The 20,352-nt window shown below is 41.1% G+C and overlaps 1 protein-coding gene across 1 annotated transcript in view; it reads right to left on the bottom strand.

Moving 5' to 3' along the window:
* The window catches only part of MALRD1 (MAM and LDL receptor class A domain containing 1), a 438,222-nt gene that overhangs the window by 289,876 nt on the left and 127,994 nt on the right, over positions 1 to 20,352 (bottom strand). Inside the window, exons 20-22 of the mRNA XM_089776725.1 lie at positions 13,457 to 13,544; positions 9,911 to 10,087; positions 5,828 to 6,005 (exon numbers count right to left, since the gene is read on the bottom strand). Coding sequence (XP_089632851.1) covers positions 5,828 to 6,005; positions 9,911 to 10,087; positions 13,457 to 13,544 — 443 coding nt within the window. The remainder of the gene's footprint in view (positions 1 to 5,827; positions 6,006 to 9,910; positions 10,088 to 13,456; positions 13,545 to 20,352) is intronic.

The following is a 20,352-nucleotide window of genomic DNA, read 5'->3' as shown; positions in this document are numbered from 1 at the left end:
TCTGTATGAACTGGTTGAGATCTCTGAGGTCCAGGATGGGCCTGAGACCCCCTTTTGATTTGGAGATGAGAAAATATCTGGAATAAAATCCCCTCCCTTGGAAACTCCTTGGGACCCTCTCTACTGCTCCCCTGGCGAGAAGGGAGAACACCTGCTTTAAGAGGTCTTCGTGAGATGGGTCCCTGAAGAGGGACGTGGAGGGGAGGGTGAGTAAAAGATAAAGAGAGGAAGGGGATAGAGTAACCCTCTCTTATCAGGTCTAGCACCCTTCTCTCTGAAGTAATCCTGGCCCAGGCCTGGTAAAAATGGGACAACCCGTTACCAAAGATGTCTAATGTGAGATCTGGTACATGACCCCCGAGCGCATCTTCAAAAGGGGGTCTAGGAAGGTTGGTTGGCAGGAGGGCCTGCAGATCTATCCGCATCTCCTCTAGGTTGCCTTCTCCTATTACGAGCATTATTTGGTCCAGAGGGATTGTTATTACCTGTGCCCGCGTTACAATTCCTGCGCCTCCACAGGTTTTGCTTATAGGGAGGGTATTGCGGTCTAGCGGGTGCTCTGGCATTAAGTGACCGTCTCTGCAGGGCTGGTGTATGTATTCCTAGAGTCCTAAGGGTGGCCCTTGTGTCCTTAAGGGTGTGGAGTCTCAAGTCCGTGCTTTGAGAGAAGAGGTCCTTGCCCTTGAAGGATAGGTCTTGAAGGGTGTTTTGGATATCCTAGGTTATGCCTGACACCTGTGGCCATGCACCTCTGAGCATGACTACCCCGAATGCCATGGTTCGGGCTGCTGAGTCCACAGCATCCAATGCCACTTGCAATGCAGTGCGGCTATGGTTCTGCCCTCATTAGTCATGGCAGTATACTCTTGTCTAGAGTCAGTGGATAGGAGGTCATGAAACTTGCCCCTCATCTGCTACGTGTTATATGTGTACCTGCTGAGCATTGCCTGCTGGTTTGTGATGCATAATTGAAGACCCTCAGTGGCTTAGACCCATTAGGTCTAGGCGTTTGGGCTCCTTGGACTTAGGAGTAGGCTCCGTTGCACTTACCCTTCCTTCTGGGCCACCACCTGTACCACTATTGAGCCTGGAGTAGGTTGGGAATAGAGGTGCTCGTGTCCCATTGTGGGATGAAATACCTTTTCTCTAATCCTTTTTGGGTAGGTGGGTTTGATGCAGGGGTTTGCCACAGAGTAGTCGTGATCTTAGCCACTGTTTTGTTAAGAGGCAATGCCAATTTTGCCGGGGTATCTGCAGTCAATGTCTACCATAGGGTCAGCGTCTTCAACTACTGATTTCGCTTGGATGCCTAGATTAGTAGCCAATCTACGCAGGAGGTCTTGGTGAGCACGGGCATCCATAGACGGCATTGAAGGTGCCAGATCTGCTAAGGCTTCATCGGGTGAGGATGAGAAAAACCCTCTGTTGCGGTCCTGTTGTTCCTCCACCACAGGCAGGCAGTGGTCTGGCGCCGGTTCCACTGGAACTGGGGCTGTTGTTATCCCCGTTGCGTTGGGTTTCCCGCACCGATGCACTGCGGCACCTTCCTTTTCTGGTGCCGATTGAAGCGCCGACTCCATTAAAATGAGTTTTAAGCGGGAATCCTTCTCCCTTTTGGTTCTTGGCTTAAAACTTCTGCAGATTTTACAGGAGTCCGTCAAGTGGGCCTCCCCCAGGCACTTTAAGCAAGAGTCATGGGGTTCTCCATGCGGTATTGGTTTAGCACAGGATGCACAGAGTTCAAAACCGTATGAGCCTGGCATACCCTCCCCCGAAGGGGAGAGAACACTCAAACTACCTAAGTGCTAACTATACTATTAAATGCAAAATAAGACTAAAGAACTACTTACACTACAAAGAATTCTGAGCACTGGATTAACAAGTCAACAAGAGAAGCTCCAACAACCATCACAAGCGGTAAGAAGGAACTGAGGAGGGGGAGGGCCGGCAGGTGTACTTATGCGCTGTTATCATGGTGCCACTCCAAGGGGTGACCTGCTGGCCCGACGGGTACCGCTGGGGAAAAAACACTCTGGGAACTGTGCAGGCGGGCGAATGCACCTAATTCAAATGTATATGAGCAACCACTCGAAGAAGAACTGCTTTACACTGCAGTATATCCTCATTATTTTTCTCTTAATTTGTTTTTTAACCATTTGAATGCCAAACTAGGACAATGCTCTTTGGAAAAGAATGCACAAAGCAAGACAGATGTGCTAAACATATGGTTATCGGAGAGCTGTTTACAAAACAATATTTATGTGAGTGCAGAATTTTAATTTCCTATCTTTTTTGTTGTTTTTGCTTCATTGCTTTCGATGAGATATTTGGCCATGAATTATCTAATTCAAAGTTACTGCAGCAGAAAGAAGCAGCAGATTCCTAAGTATCTACAATATTTGCAAAGTACAAACCAGAGGTACCTGAATAGTCCTATTAATTCCAAAGACTTTGCTATATTACTAAACATTTTTTCTGGAGTGGAAATGAATTACGAGGCCTACAGTTATCTAGTTAGCTATTTGCCTAGTCTATGCATCTGTGCAAGCCTATGCACATTTTTATCTATTACAGTACCTTTTAGAAGCTCCATTGACATGATTTATACAATTGGAACGATTTCAGTAGGAGATTGAGAACTAGTCAGCCCAAAATAGCTGATAGTCTCTCATGTAAGGTACTCATCTGGTGGAAAGATCTAAATTCAATCACTTCCCCAAAATGGATATTCAGTTTTCTCTCTCCTATGTCCCAAGTAAGTGCCCTAACCACTGAGCTAAACATATACATGCTTGCACAGAGTTGCTGGCTTGAAGTAGACTTTTCCAATTTGATGATGAATTCTGAACATTTTTAGAAACAAACAATAATTTCCCTGATTTTTCAATTTGTTGGCTGAACCAAAAAATCAATTATTCACTCAGCTTCATTTTGGAGCTTTCACTCTTTATAGCTATTCCGTGGAATCCAGTATAAGTGGTGCCTACAGTTATGGGGTGCACTGACCCTGCATTGAGTCAACAGACACAGATCAGTTGCTCTGGGCCCAAGAGGCCTCTCTCTCTCCTCACTTCCTCTGTGGGGTCCTGAGATCACATTGTTGCAAATATTTGACTCCACAGAAAGCCCAGACAACTGCAATGGGGTGTACCAAGCCTGCATTGAACCAACGATGATGGCCCTGCCCAACAAATTGAGCATTCATCACATCTACTCTCTCAATTAGTAAGAGTTTCATACATTCTGCATGGAATCTGATATGGTGTATGAGAATGTGCAGTGACAGTGTACGTGTTAGAATTAGACAGAAAAAGAGTGATCCCCTTGATGGAAAGTTTAACTAAAAATTTTAAAAAAATTCCTCGAGAAATGGAAAACAGAAATATTTTGCTGTAATTTGGATACTCATGATTTCATTCTTCTCCATAAGCCAAGTTGTCTGGTTAGACTACTTTTCCCACAGTGCACCATGGTCTGCTGCCTTGATAAAGGGACATAGTGCATCACGGGATGATGAATTCCATCTGGGAAGCTCAGCACAGAGGGGATAAGGGCCATGTGGCAACCAATCTGCGCTGTGAACCATATTATGTCAATTGTTTTCTGAAATACTTGTTTTAGCTGAAAGCCAAAGCTTTTCAGATTTATGACATTCAAGGTTTTTTATTTTTTAATGAAAAATCAGTTCTCCATTGGGAAGTAAACACATTTTGGTAAAAAAAACCCTGTAATAAAACCACTATTTTCTGTTGAGAAACAATTTCAATTAAATATTTTGACCAAATCCAGTACATATGTCTGCCACTGTAAGGGGTGGGGAACCTATGGCCAGGGGGATGGATCTGGGCCCTGGATTGCCTGAATCCAACCTCTGAGGCTTAGGGCATCCAAACTGGCACTATAGCCCCACAGATACCCCCAACCATGTCAGACAGGAGTGCCAATGCTGGCTCCCTAATGCAGGGGGAAGGAGCCCTAATCCTCATGTGCTGGAATAATGCAAATCAGGGCCAGATCTAACCCATGGGCAGGAGGAGACAGAAGCTCCATACTCTGCCATTCCCCTCTTCCCCTCCTTTTCCCCCCTGGGGAAATAGCAGCACAGCAAAGCACTGCCTGGAGGCTTTACCACTACCACTTTACCCCTACCAATCCTGAACCCATTCTTGTACCCCCCCCCCTCCTATCCCCACTGCCAGCCCATTCCTGCAGCCTGTCTTCCACCCGGATCCCAACCCACTCCTGTACTTCCTCTCTGCTCCTGTACCATACCTTCCACTCAGATCTCCCACCCCCAATTCCCAGCTCAATCCTTCACCCTATCACCTCCCAGACCCCCAACCCATCCCTGCAACCTCTCTCCCATCCAGAACATACAACCCAAGACCATTGACTAGCAGCCACCTCTCTCACACTGAATTCCTCAATTTTTGATCCACCAAAGAGCCTTGGGGGGCCTCCCAGACTATGGCGTGTGAGGAAAATGTGGAGAGTGTCTACTTCTCAGTGGGAGACCATATCAGTGAGGTGTAGGGGATTCCCCACTCTTGCTGTATATTAAAAGAAATCAAATATCACTGTTCATTAAAATATATACAGGATGAAAATACTGTAAGAGGATTCTGTAAAATAGAAAAGGTGATACTAATACTATCTACTATACAACAATTATATCATAAGATTTTATACTATTTATTTTGTGCACATGTTTTACTCTTGATTTACAATATTCCTTTTTTCTTCAATAGGAAGACATACTGATGTTCTGCCGAAAGTCTAAATTGCTTCAAAAAATGACAAAGTAAAATTGTATTTTTAAACTATGGTTAAATTATGAGGCTTTTTACAAAAGAAATACAGTAATTTTACTGACACTAAAAAAAACCCTAACACATTAAGCTGAAATGCAGTAATTCTCAAACTCATTAACAATGCTGTCAGTTTCAATGCTGTATAGTATTACTGTGACACTAAAACTAGATTTATGTTTATTTTTAAACTGCCATCAAAATAGTAGCTCTTCTTGCAATGCACATGTTTGTTAGGGTCTTGCTTTCATTCTTTGCCACGTATAAATGATTAATTCATATTTTCATAGAGACCTGGATGCATCTGTCATTCCAGATAGAAAACTTTGGTCTTTTTCTGTATTCAGATTATGGAACATCTCTCATCTCATACAGAAACCCCTTAGTTCTGGGTTAGAGCTCAAGCTGTACATCACTGAAAGAAGCTTATATTTAAAAGTATACCTGGCTTACAACATTAAATAGAAGTATGTCTGAGTCTGTCTGTCATATTTATTCCTGTGATTTCCAGAGATGCTGACAGCCTCCATTGGCCCCTGAGCAAGGTGGGGGGGAGGGGGCTCTCCACAGCCTCAGGGGGAAGTTTGCGAAGCTGGAGAAGTCAGCCCTTGGCATCACCAAGATAGTTGTTTTGTCTAAACGTATGTTTATATCACAGTTGGCACCTGACCCTGGCTCTGGTTTGGAGTCCCTGACTAACCACTAAACCTGACTGCTCACACCATGGTCCCTATAGGAATAAGTCTGCCTGCCTCTTCTCAGAGTTAGTACTGCTGGAGATGAGAACTCAGCATCGTGAAGGACATGGTGGGGCAGCAATTCTTCTCCCCTGCTAATGAAGTACAAGATATTTATATGTTAGGAGAGAGTTGAATTTTCAAATGCACTGAGCCAAATTCTGTTCTCAGGGTCTAAATCCACTGAACCCAATGAGGAAATGGCAGCAGAATTCTCAAGTGCCACAGCTGACTAACCATATACAGTCCAGAGAGGTTTGTGGGTGCGAACACCTTACTCACTTTGTGTGATCAGCTGATGGCCTGTGGTTTTCCTCCCCAGGATGGATAGTTGCTCCTTTTCCAACACCCCACTGGAATGCATTAGTGGAATGGACTGAAAAAGTTGCTGCTGCCACTTCTGGTAGTGGTTGATACCATTCACATAGATTTTCACCTTCAAAATCACAAACTTCCATGGCTTTCAAAGACAAAATTAGAATACTTAGTATCTGTCTACAAACTTGGAATGATCAGATAGTTGATGTTAAGGTTTAGTGTACAACAATAGGTATAAGATAAATTGTAGCTTAGTTTCTTTAATGAATATTTATATAGTATTAACAAGTATGATTTCTCCCTGTTACAATACCAGTGGCACTCACTATATTATTGGCTAAGGAACACATTCTATAGTTGGGGGAAAAAGAAATCATTTGAACTCTTATTTATCTTGCTGTCTAATGTCATATCACATAAGATATGAAAAAGACCCATTTCATCTTATGATGTCAAGTGCCAAAATATCATTGTAGAAGGCTATTAGTGTGATATCAACATTAAGGAGGGAACTCAAAAAGCAAATTAATTAATTTTAATAATCCAAATAATGTTTCAATGTTCTACAATAATCCTGCCATCAGCGCAGTGCTCTCTACTCCTGAGGCTAGGTCAGTTTAACTGCTTCATTCAATAGTGTGAGCATCATAATTGAACAGAGCCATCAGGTTGGGTGGCTGACTCAAGACCCATACTTTGAGGGCCCCCCACAGTGTCCACCTCAACTGTCCTACGGATGGAGCCCAGAGCAGCCTGGGGGATTGCTGGGGTGCTTGGCATTGGGTGACAGCAGGAGGTGGCCCTGCCATCCTCCAGCCTGCTGCACTCAGCTTCACCCTAGCAGCAGGAAGCTGAGTCATGGAGTTGCCACAGAGAATCCAATTGCAGCAGGCTGGGAAAGGGAAATGGGGTGGAGCAGAGCAGGTTACTGGGTCACTCCAGCTCCCGCCACTGTGGAGAGTGTGGGAGGAGTGGATCAACCCCTGCTGCCACCTTGTGCAAGGCCCTTGGTAATTCCCCAGATCACGCTGCTCAGGGTAGGGGGCTTTGGGCCAGGGGGCAGAGTAGGGGTGGGAAGGTTCAGAATGGGGTAAAGTAGGGACAGGGAAGAGGTGGAGTGGGGATGGGGCAGTGCCCCTTACCCTCTTCCCCCGCCCTCCCGGGACAGTCCTATAGTTATACCACTATAAGTAGATGATATAGACCAAGCCTTAGGTGACCACTATATTAGTAAGTTATAATATTGGTGATCATGGGATGTCCTCTCTGGGGTATTAGAGATTGTGCAATGAAATACTAGTGAGGGGCTAGCAGAGCAGCTTTATTAGCTTTAAAAGTTACAGTAAAGCTAACCACCAATGCCTCTGCCTAATTATCTATAAGATTCATGATGCTCTCAGAGGGTATATCTACACTTGCCCCCTACTTCGAATTAGGGAGGCAAATGAAGCATACCGAAGTTGCTAATGAAGCACAGGAGTTAAATATCCTGCGCTTGATTAGCATATTTGCGGCCAGTCGCCATTTTAAAAAGCCAGTAGCCCGAATTAACTCGCCGTGTGTAGATGCGGTAGTCCAATCCAAAACCCTTCCCTCTAATTAACTGTTACTCCTCATTGCACGAGGAGTAACAGTTAATTCGAGGGAAGGGTTTTGGATCGGACTACCGCGTCTATACGTGGCCAGTTAATCCGGGCTACCAGCTTTTAAAAATGGTGACTGGCCGCAAATATGTTAATCAAGCGCAGGATATTTAAATCCCGCGCTTCATTAGCAATTTCGGTATGCTTCATTTGCCTCCCTAGTTCAAACTAGGGGGCAAGTGTAGATATACTCAGAGTGTGGCATATCTCAAGGGCCACACTTAATTTTCCAGTTTTGTGTGTTTTATAAATATTATCTTTTGAAGTGCATTTGACAGTGGATAACACTCCCTTGTGCACAGATTGCTGCCCTCAGGATGTTCTTCAGGTTTATGCAGATACTGCCACTCAAGCGATGAATTGCGGTCATTGCTGTTGTGACTGCAAACTTCAAGTTGTATGCAGCAGACTAACAAGTATTCTCCATAACATTTATCCCCCTAGGGAGATGAAGGATGACTTGCAAAATAGAAGGGCTTGCTTTACTCAATGAGTTTCGCTTTATACTAAAGTTTCACGGCACCATATTCCCCTTAATAATTAGAGCTGGATGAAAATTGCATGGAAATGTTCATCAGTATTTGAATTTGTTAACAGAAAGTAGATGTTAATGTCAGATATAAATGTATTTGTGGTCAATATACTTTATATTGATAGATACACAAACAAAATATTTCACTTTATAAATGCTCATATGTGTTATCAGAAAAGAAAAAAATCATGTGATTCCTCTGATTAATTGCAGTCCTGCAACATCTTAAATTCTGAGCATTCATAATCAATATTTACAGGAAAAATGCTGATCAGATTTGAGAAGTTAAAAATCAAATAAATTTTCAGAAACTGCTATACTCAAGGAAGTATAATGAATATTTAAATTAAAAATATGTACTACTATTTATTTGTATAATGATGATGTGTAAATGGCTGGTTGTATTCAGTGCTTAACAAACATAGTAATTAAGCATTGGTAAAAAAATTGAATAGAAGTTTTTCCACTGGAAAATGCTGTTTCGTTGAAATCAAAATTTTCCACGGAAATGAGATTTTGTTGAAATTTAGAAAAAAATCTAAACGAAGCATTAAATAATATTACAATATTCTGTTTGAAGGTTTTCAGAACTTAAATGTTTCATATTTTAATTTTGAAATTACTTTTCGTGACAATTTTATTTTGCATAATCATTTTTGAAAGTGAAAATCAAAACTAAAATATTTGATTGACCCCAAATGATTTTTTAAAGTTTGTTGGTGCCAAATTTTGAAATGCAATGTTCATTTCAAATTTATAACAAAGACAAATGTAGAAAGTGTAAAACTTGCCATAACATGGAAATTCTGGTTCTGCCCACCTCTAATTTAGACATAGTTCCTAGCCTGAAGACACAGTCTAAATGCATTTCCTGTTGTGAGCTATCTGATTTGGTCTGTCAAGGATTATATTTTAAGGCACAAATGTAAAGCAATATTTTGGTTTCTATTACTAAGTATTTTGAAAATTGGAATCCATCAGGAGCAACTAAAGAAACCTACTTGTAATTGATTAGATTGCTTATATTCTGTTTCCCCCTTCATTCTATATTACCTTGATTTCTAACTCATCAACAATTGCTTTACGGCTTTGAGAAGCAGAGCCATAATGACTGATTCACTTAATTTGAGAAATTATATTTATTTTTAAATGATTATGTATAGCAACCAAGCACTGAGTGATTGAAGCTTTTGGGTAAGTAACTAGAATTGGAGTATAAATTGTCAAGTCCTACTCAGCTCTTTTAGGGTATGTCTACACTTGCACCCTAGTTCAAACTAGGGAGGCAAATGCAGGAATTCGAAATAGTCAATGAAGCGGGGATTTAAATATCCCGTGCTTCACTAGCATGACCTCGCCGGCGCACTAGTTCCAATCATAGCTGATTTGAACCAGGAAGTGCACGCCAGGATGTGTTAGTTCAAACCAAACCCCTTGGTTTGAACTAACGTTACTCCAAAAACTGAGGAGTAATGTTAGTTCGAACCAAGGGGTTTGGTTTGAACTAAAGCATCCTGGCATGCACTTTCTGGTTCGAATCAGCTGTGATTCAAATTAGCGCGCCAGCGAGATCATGCTAGTGAAGCACAGGATATTTAAATTCCCGCTTCATTGACTATTTCGAAAGCCTGCATTTGCATCCCTTGTTTGAACTAGGGTGCAAGTGTAGACATAGCCTTAGAAGGTTGAAGATGCATAACATCTCAGATTCCTACGTTACAAAGCTAAAGGTTAGTCTTTCATTAGGGAGGTTTACATGATGATTCATGTCAGGATGCAAATACAGATTAGTAAATAAATATATGGATTAATTAAACATTTTAATATCTCAGAATAAACATGATAGTATTACATAATAATTAGTTCACTGACCACAAGAGGACTCATCAGACTTATCAGAGCAGTCAGGTCTGAAATCACATCTCTGGATCATCTGGATGCACTGACCAGTTGCTCTACAGATAAATTCTTTCGCTGTGCAATTGTTCAAAGGAAGTGTTGCAGGAACTGAAGTGCTTGAGGATGTGGTTGAGATAGCTGGCAAATTTCCTTATGGAAAAAAAATTAGAAGTCTTTAGTCAGCTATTTTTTGTTGATGACACTTGAACTGTGGAATTGCTGTAAGCATCTCCTGCCATCTAACCTTTTTTTGTAATGCTCTTCTTGTTTTTCATCCAATTAAACCTCCCCCCCCCCCAACATAGCACAGAAATTACTTTGGCCATGTGTACATTACGCAGAAGATTGACGGTGCAGTCAATCTTCCAGGGTTCGAATTAGCATGTCTAGTGAAGACCCTCTAATTCGAGCTAAGAGGGCACTTCTGTCAGCAATGGTAGTCCTGCTCCTCATGAGGAAAAAGGGACTTCAACAGGAGCGTTTGCTCCCATCCGACCTCCTGCTGTGTGGATGATCTGAAAACACAATTTAAGATAGGTCTACTCCAGCAGTAATTAACATGGATGGAGTTGTGTATTTTAAATTGACTTTTCCCTTTAGTGTAATCCAGGCCTTTGAGAATCATATTTCTACTATGACTATGTCATGATAATTTCCTCTCCTCCAGAGTCCTCTCTTCAGGTTTAAGCACCTTATTCCTGCAGACTTCTCCCAGGTTCAGGCAGTCAGAGGTTAGGGACACCAAGAGCATTGGGTCGCATCCCTGACCATCTTGGTTAATAGTCATTGATGGACCTGTCTTCTATGAACTTAACTAATCCTTTTTTGAACCCCATTGTACTTTTGGCTTGCACAAAATCCCATAGCAATTAGTTCCACCGGCTGACTGTGCATTGAATGATGAAGTACAGGTTGAACCTCTCTAGTCCAAAACTCACAGGACTTGACCAGGGCCAAACCAGAGAATTTGCCAAATGACAGGAGGTCAATATTGTCTAGCAGCATTACCACCCCCTTCCACTATTTACGGGGCTCTTAGAAGACTGGTTGTAAATTAGAGTTAAATAACAGCACAGAACACTGAGAGCCAGGATTAGTGGCTGTAAACAAATTTTATAAGATTGTGGGAAACTTGGCCACACTCATGATAAATGGACATCTGACTCACTAAAAATCATACCAGACCACTGCTGTTGTTGTATAAGAGAAGTTCAAGCTGTACTTCCTTTTGTTTGCTTTAAATCTGGTGAATTTTCATTTCATTGGGTGACCTGTGGTTCTTCTGTTATGTGAAGGAGTAAACAAATCATTATTCATTTTCTCCACACATTTCACGATTTTATAGATCACAATCATGTCCTCTTTTAGTCATCTCTTTTCTAACTGAAACATTCCAATCTTTTTAAATTTTTCTTCATATGGAAGCTGTTCCATGCTCTTAATAATTTTGTTGCCTTTTCTGAACCTCTTCCAATTCCAATCTGTCTTTTTGAAATGGAGCGACCACATCTGCACACTGTATTCAAGATGGGGATATACTGTGGATTTATATGGTGGTAATATATTTTCTGCCTTCTTATCTATATTTTTTTAATAATTCCCAACATTCTGTTAACTTTTTTTTGACAGCCAGTACACATTAAATGGATGTTTTCAAAGAACTATCCACAACAACTCCAAGATCTTTCTTTTTGTAAGAATAGGATTTATATTCTATCACTTTGTATGTATAGTTTGGATTATGTGCATTATTTTGCATTTACCAACGTTAAATTTCACTTGCCTTTTTGTTGCTCAGTCATCCAGTTTTGTGAGATTCATTTGTAATTCTTTGCAGTTTGCTTTGGACTTAACTATGTTGAGTAATTTTATATCACCTGCAGATTTTGCCACCTTCCTGTTTATTCCTTTTTCAGCTCATTTATGATTGCCTTCTTACTCCTTTTTGATGAGCTTTAGCCTCCTGCAATTCTCTATACAAACTTACCACTGTTTGTGTTGGAGCCCAGCCTCTGAAGCTATATGATTTGGAACAAAATTCTTAAAGCATTCTACCTCCTTATCTATTTTATACATCTTCTGAAGACCTTTGCTCTCTTGTCTATGTCTCTTTATTTTCCTCCACTTCTGATATTTTTACATAAACTTTATTTCATTTAACTTTATATACTGTCTTCAGTTACTCTTTGTGTGAACAACACTATACAAAATAAAGGTGTATTGTACACTACTTAGATTAGTTTAATAAAGGGGAAATGATCCATGAAAAAACATATCGTATGCACTATAGCCCTGCTAGACCTAATAATTTGGCTTAGGAGAAGTTACTGCATGCTAAAACTGAGTTCATGAAAATGACTTTGTGTAAAAATGCCTACTGTTCTGCTGCTTTCAGTTACTACTGCAAGTCAGCTATCAGACCATATATTACATTTCATTTCCTTCAGCAGCTGACAACCTGCAGCCCTCTTGGAAGCTTATATTTTTTAATGGAACATGGCAGGCATGGAATTCTGTGGTTGTCTTGGGACACACGGTATGATGTTTCTGTAGACATTGCAGAAACCTAGGTAGTGAAGACTACAAGGAGACAGTAGTATCATTCAAATTGTTTGTGTAGTATACTGTGACTGTTTGATTGACAGAGAGGAATATCTCTGCACATACATGTGGGTATAATCAGTTTAATTAAGACATTATGCTGACAGTGCCAAAATAAAGAAATCAAAGGATGGAATGCTTTTTGCCTAGTGAAATGTTAATGTATTTACACTGCTTTAGAAGTGTGTTGCTCCTACAAGAAATGAAGTTACCTTGTTGTTGGTTACGAAAAATAAATTTCTGTGACTGCCTGCTAGAGCTGCTGGCTTCTTTCCCACCACCCTTAGATACTGGATCTTCTGCCTTACAGAGCTTATTTTCTAGGCAATGTCCCCAGGCATCTGAGCACAGTTTCTTCCCTTTTGCACACCTGACCTAATCTTAGCTCTTAAACTTAAGTGCATATCTCAAGAGTCACTTACTTTTTCTATAAGTTCAGGAATCAGGATTTAGGCACATCTAACATAAGAACATAAAAATAGCTACACTGGGTCAAACCAAAGTTCCATCCTGTTTTCCAACAGTGGCCAATGCCAGATGCTTAAGAGGAAATGAACAGAACAAGTAATCATCAGTCATGTTTTGTGCTTTTTACTAATTTGTTTTCCAGCTGTCCATTACCTTAATATTCCCTTTCTGTACTCAGTAAGCACATGTTTGAACTTGCCTGAAGACATTCCAGGACATCACTAGCTAACTACTGCCAAGGCATGGTGCAAGATTCTGGAAAGCAACATTGGGCAGATGGGAAAACTAGTTGGGATTTGATTGTTAAACAGGAGAGGCAAGGTTTGAGCAGGTTTTCATTTCTACATAAGAAGTTCTTCCACTGACGATACTAACCAAAATTAATCAATTACTAGTTCCAAGGCTCTTGGTGCAAAGACATTTATAGTTAGTTTCTAACTTTGTTCTCACCATTGTAAAGGGTACAGTCTGTAAAGGACAAGTCATCAATTCCAATGTCGCCACAGAAATCATCTCCCACAGTACCTTCCACCAAGATCTAGGGAAACAATTATGAAACCGTTTGTCAGAATACAGTTGACTTTCACTTCTCATTAGATATTTAATATCAACTGATAAAAGACCCATTTACTATGTTTCACAATTTTAGAATGATCTTAAATTTGAAAGAGACTAATCATTATCAATGCTCTCTAATGTTCACATTAATCATAGTGAACTATGATTATAGTTGGTTATATATTGTGACAAAATGATGGCAAGATGTTGTAATGAGTGGCACATTATGATTAGCTCTTGTTACTGTAAAAACATTAATCACAGTTAATTATTTTTATAAGAATCCCTCTACACTGAAAATAGATGCAGAGATATACTATAGCAAATTTAAAAAATGGACACATATTTTACTTAAATTTCATCAAAATAGCAGATACTTTATACATTTACTTCTCATTATTGCCAAAATATGAAATAGGATAGGTTAGTATTCAGAATACACAGGTGAGAGAGGTTAGTTTTTTTCCTTTGTGGCTGATTGAGAACTGTCAAACACTGCTTGTGACATCACAACTAATACAATTACAAGGACACAATCAGTTTAAATTTTCTTAATCTAAACTTTTTAAAAACCCCACGAACTATTTCTTATAGTGCTCCTTTAAAATAATATCTTTTAAAATATTATATGGCTTTCCTGTTTCCCTGCTGGATATTTATCAGGGTTTGAGCTGGTTGAAAAATGAGAACTTTTTTTTCATTAAAAAAAATCAGTTTTCTTTACCTCTCCCCAAAACAAGATTTCTAGATCAGCCTCATTTTAATGACTCAATACCTCCTCTGGGATCCCTAAAAATTCCACCATGTCTTTCAGGGTACAGTCCCTCTGCAGACCTGATGGTTCAAATCATACAGAAGATGCTTCCCATGAGTTACTGGATCAATTACTATGTAACATATCCTTTACCACACTTAGGGTATGTCTACACTACCCCGCTAGTTCGAACTACGGGGTAATGTATGCATACCGCACTTGCTAATGAAGCGGGATTTGAATTTCCCGGGCTTCATTAGCATAAGCGGGGAGCCGCCATTTTTAAATCCCCGCTGCTTCGAACCCCGTGTAGCGCGGCTACACGGGGCTCGAACTAGGTAGTTCGGACTAGGGTGCCTATTCCGAACTACCGGTACACCTCGTTTCACGAGGAGTACCGGTAGTTCGGAATAGGCACCCTAGTCCGAACTACCTAGTTCGAGCCCCGTGTAGCCGCGCTACACGGGGTTCGAAGCAGCGGGGATTTAAAAATGGCGGCTCCCCGCTTATGCTAATGAAGCCCGGGAAATTCAAATCCCGGGCTTCATTAGCAAGTGCGGTATGCATACATTACCCCGCTAGTTCGAACTAGCGGGGTAGTGTAGACATACCCTTACTGTTCTGGTTTCCTCACCCTATACAGGGAAACCTAATAACCTGAGTATACCAAGAAAAAAAACATTGTGAAATAATGTGCACATAGCAATGTGTTTCCACAAATCCCATGAAATTCTGGTTAAAAACTCAGGTACAATACTCAGCACATGACATTAGAGCTCAACACCAAATGCATACAAAGAAATCAAGTGTAAGTTATAAAAAAGGTGCCACAGTAATGCTTCACACTATTACTAAAGCATAATGATTTGCAATAGTGTGTAAAATTGCAAAACAGAACATTTATTTATAAAAATTAATGAACAACAATTCCAAATAAAGTCAGCAAAGATACATGGTAATTGTGCGGAACTAAGAGTCTTGATTAAATGTCAGTAGTATTGAAAAAGCATCCTGGAATCAAATGCCATCTCAAAAAATATATACTTGGCTCTTTTTTTTTTTTTGGTCCTATGGTTAATTAACTCTTCTAAAACATATTCAGTTTCCAAAATCAGCACTGACTCTCAAGTAGGGAGGACAAGAAAATAAGAACAGCCATACTGGGTCAGACCAAAGGTCCATCTAGCCTAGTATCCTGTCTGCCAACAGTGGCCAATGCCAGATGACCCAAAGGGAGTGAACAGAACAGGTAATCATCAAATGATCCCTCTCCTGTCATCCATTTCCAGCCCAGAGGCTAGGGACACCATTTCTACCCATCCTGGCTAACAGCCAGAGATGAACCTAAAATGTATCTAGTTTTTTTGAACCCTGTAAAAGTCATGGTCACCACAAGAACTCTGGCAAGGAGTTTCACAGGTTTACTGTGCATTGCCTGAAGAAAAGCTTCCTTTTGTTTGGTTTAAATCTGCTACCTATTTAAAAACAGCAAAGAAAAAAGAATGGTGGGTGTTTGTTTTTAATAAGAGAACATCTATGAGAGAGAAACCTTAATGTTGATGCAAAATAATGATAATTAAATTATAATTTATTCTTATAATATTAGGTCATAACTTGTCTGTGTCTTTACAGAATTCTATAGGATACATACTGTTCTGCTATGCCCACAATGCATGGAGACTATAACATTATTTTATAGTTTGGGCTACTTAATGTTATTTAATCAGATAGTCAAAATAATTTCAAAATACTTCTTTCTGTTACATGGTTAAAAGTCTCATGTGTCAAAGGCAGGGGAAACCTTCTCAGTCATGAAACTAGGTTTACTAAATTCAAGTACATTTATGAAGACTCTGAATACAGCTTTTATGACTACTACTTTTTTTTTTATTCTATACTATTTCCCTTTTAGACTATGTTTTAAAGAATTTATTGGTTATCGCAGATTGTGCTTTGTATAAATTACTTGATAGAATTTTTAATTGCCGGTTGTAAATACTATAAACAATAGGCCATACATCTAAGGAGAACTGGGAGAAAAAAATGATAACAGACAATAAATTGCCTTTATGAAAAAACAGAACACCACTCTGATGTAAAATATCATTTGGCACAGATATGATTTTTATCTAAAACAACAGACTTTGAAAATATTTACGTCCTGACTTTGAAAAAAAATGCAAGCTTAGGGAAGTATTGGAGAAGTTACCAGAAGCCATAAAGCAGAAAAGTGGACTTTACTACCCAGGACTGGCCCAAGGGGTTTTGGTGCTCTAGGTGAACTATGACTTTGACACATCTCTCTTCCTCCCCTACACACACATTCAAATTAGAGAAAAAAATGAGAAGCCCAGATTTAAGTTTTACCTTTATTTACTTGGCATTCAAAATGAACAATGCAAAAATAAAAGTAAACCTTTTTATTGATTTTTTTCTACTTTTCATTAATCCTAGCACAATTATACTACACAGGGCAAACCAATAGCTGACACACTCAAATTTCAACTGTTGTGAGTTGTACACAATAATTTTGGTCAGCCTGTAAAAAGTTGCATTTCAAGGTGCAACTGTCTTCCTTCAAAAGGAACTGATTTTTGGGAAGCTATGAAAATCTCTATTCCTTGATACTAAATGAAGTCTGTTTTTGAATTGTAACCCTTTTGCACAGGGCCATCGATTTGTATGAACATTTAGAACTTTTTTTTCATGATTTTGCTCTCAGAAATAGGGTAGTGTAGGAATTCCGACTCCCCATACAGCATCGCCTGTTGTCGATTTTGGGGAATTGGCTCTGACGGCAGCGGCACTATTCTATTTGCGTCACTGTCCTCCGACAGTGCCCACACAGCCTGGGCTTTACCCCTTCCGGGGATAGTTTGGGGAGTCCGAGCATGGACGGAATAGTCTGGTGCCCCCTTGATCCGCACCCTTATCGTCGCCCCCTATGACGTACTTTTCTCGCCGGTCCCCAGCGGCACATGTCTAAAATGCCCCTTGGTTGCGCTCTCAGGCGTTTCTTTCTTAGCTACTCCGGGAGTGGGTGAAGGGTAGAGAGGAGAGGGGGGGCCCAGGCCCACCCTCACTTCCGGACCCCAGCCCAGGGCCCTAAAGGACACGGACCGATTTTGGTCCGGGTCCGGCTGATAGGGGCATCCTTCCAAAACCTGCCAATCTGCGGGGTTCTTATATGACCCCGCCCTGGGCTACTTCCTCTCCATTCGGTCTTCCCTCCCCTGCTGCTGGCTTACCCGGCCCTCCGCGGGCCAGCCGCTCGTCGCTCCGGATGACCTTCTGGACCCCGTTGCTCCACGGGTGTCCACAATGTCCTGCCTTCCACGGCCGCTGGTGCGTGCCCTCACCCGTCCTCCAGGGTCAAAGGCTCCAATCTCTGGTGTTTGTCTTCCCGCCGCATCCCCCCCCCTCCACACAGCCCGAGGCGGCGTTTAAAGCTCCTGCCACATCCAGCGCCGGAGGGGGACGTCATCCTGACGTCACCGGCTAGCTCCGTCCCTTCCGCAGAGTCTGTGCCACAGCCGCCACACCTGAGGCTGCCAGCTGGTCTGCGGCGCGGGTACACCCAGCACAATGCCAGCGTGCACTTCCCTGCCGCCCGAATAGGGCACTTGCCACAGGGGCTTTAGTGTGGGGTTCCGGGGCCCCGTCACAGGCAGTAAGTCGTTTGAGACAAAGTTTTTAATGCTATTTCATATTCTTTCGAGATGGTGGCCAATCCAACAAGTCTCTCTTCCAGCAAAAAAGAAAAAGATATGTCTTTATCAATTTTAACTTTGAAAAGCTATGCTCCACTCTAGCAACAGAAACTGGAAGAATGAAGGGAATGTGAAGAGCCATAAAGATATTGGGAAAGCTGTTGGTGAGTTTGTGTTCAGAAATAAACTTCAATACCTCTTGAAGTGTAACATGTCTTGGAAGTTGTTGTGAAATAGCCTTCAGTTGACTGGACAAATCTACTGCATCAATATCTTTTGAATTTCTATATTGTAATGCCAGTTCTACCTTCTAGCAATGTTCTAATGTCTGTTTGGAAGTCTTATTTTGCAAACTATGCACATCATTGAGGAAACCAAATATTGAATCAAGCTGCTGTATCTTCTCAAATTGTTCTTTAACTGACTGGATTGTAGTAACTAGGATCGAAAAGTAAAAATGTTTTACTTTGAATTTTTGTTTTGGAACCTGAACTTACTCATCTTTGCCTCATATGTGAACTGTTGCTTCTTTCTCTGGATACATGCTGGTTCTGGTTCAAAGTCTGTTGGTATTTCCAAATTCCTAAGCAAGCTTAAAAGAATCAAGTCTTTTCTAACAATTCATCACTCCTGCATTCCTCCAGAAACTTCTTGATCTATTGCAGCTGTTGTATAGCAGAATGTATGTTGAAGTCCGTTGCTTGAAGTTTCTTAATGGTAAGCTTAATGTCAAACAAGATATCATATCACAAAATGAGTGAAATGACAAATTTGAACTTCCAAAGCCATTTGCAAGAGCTTCTCTGGCTGCACATGCCATATTGCCAGATGATCCTGATTAGGGCAGTATCATCAGAAATTTAAATTACTTCATCAGAGACATTTCCAAGCACATACCAAAGAGGCTTCAAAGCATAAATTCAACTCTTCCATCTTGATTAATTCAATGGTTTCAGAGTTAGAGAATGCACATGGGCAAATGACCTTCTTCTATATGCGTTGCACTAGGTCAAAGAAACTATTTGCTGCCAAACAGCATCTGGCAGCATCACTGACAACCAAATTCAGGGAATGTGCACTGCAAGAAACAAAATATGCATAAGGATTTGTTTATATTATTCTCCTTTGTACACCATTGTCTTTACTCTTCATATTACAGGCAGTCTCCGGGTTACGTACAAGATAGGGACTATAGGTTTGTTCTTAAGTTTAATTTGTATGCAAGTCGGAACTGGCTTCAGATTCAGCCGCTGCTGCTGAAACTGACCAGGGGCTGACTACAGGAAGCTGGAGGCAGAATTGCTCTGCCCCCAGCTTCCTGGAATCAGCCACTGATCAGTTTCAACAGCGGCTGAATCTCGAGCCTGGGACAGAACAGCTGGGCTGCTAGGTAGGTCCCTGAAGGACCAACCCGGCAGCACCCCAGCTGCTCTACCCCAGGGTCCACAACAAAAGCCTGGTCTGCTGGGGGGGGGCGCACTAGGAGCACCAGAGGCACCGGGAGCAAAGCGGCAGTGGTGGCGGGGTGCTGCGCCTCTGAGGCTTTGCTCTGTCGAGGTGGCGGGACCACTGCGCTCTGGGCGGTCCCGCTGCCTGCGAGCTCTGGGGCGAGAAAGCCCCATTCGTAAGTGCGGATCCGACGTAAGTCAGATCCGCGTAACTCGGGGACTGCCTGTACTCTGTCATAGCTTTGGCCATGTAGGTTTTCAATAGATAAGGACATCCCTTCGAGCTCCCATGGAATATATTCAGTCATAAAAGCACCATAAAAGCTTCTTCAATGGTACAAATGCCCCCAAAATATTCCTTTGTGATCCCTTATCCTCAAGTGGAGGTTTTGATGTATCTACAAAGCAAATAATCATTGTTATCTGTTTGATATGACTTGTACCTGGTGTACACTCCAGAGTCATTGAAATGTATTTTGCAGAATGGGCAGCTTCTAAGATTTTCTCTTTAATGGCATTTTCTAGGAATTGAATCAGTTTATTCCACAGAGTTTTTCCAAAGTAATCATGATGAGTTTTATGGTCACTTATTTTATGCAGGAGCTTCCTTCATGATTGGATCAATCAAAGCTAAGTATTCAATAAATGTTAACACATTTCTATTACCTGAACTATATAATTTTTCATTTGTTCAATGGAATACCAGGTTTTGGCCCCTAAAAACACTCACTAAAGCAACCTGATGCTCCAATATTTCACTCCAGTTTTCTTCTTCTCTCTTGATTACATGCAGGTTTTCTTAATCAATTGTTTTCTTCGCTCATAGTTCAAGTTCTTTCCAATTTTATAAATTTTCCAAAAGTTCAGGGCCTTTTT

Source organism: Pelodiscus sinensis, chromosome 2 (assembly GCF_052426305.1).
Source record: "Pelodiscus sinensis isolate ZL-2025 chromosome 2, ASM5242630v1, whole genome shotgun sequence".
In the NCBI taxonomy this organism is placed as follows: domain Eukaryota; kingdom Metazoa; phylum Chordata; order Testudines; family Trionychidae; genus Pelodiscus; species Pelodiscus sinensis.
Note: the sequence above shows the minus strand (reverse complement) of the source record. Positions and strands in the feature narration are given on the sequence as shown.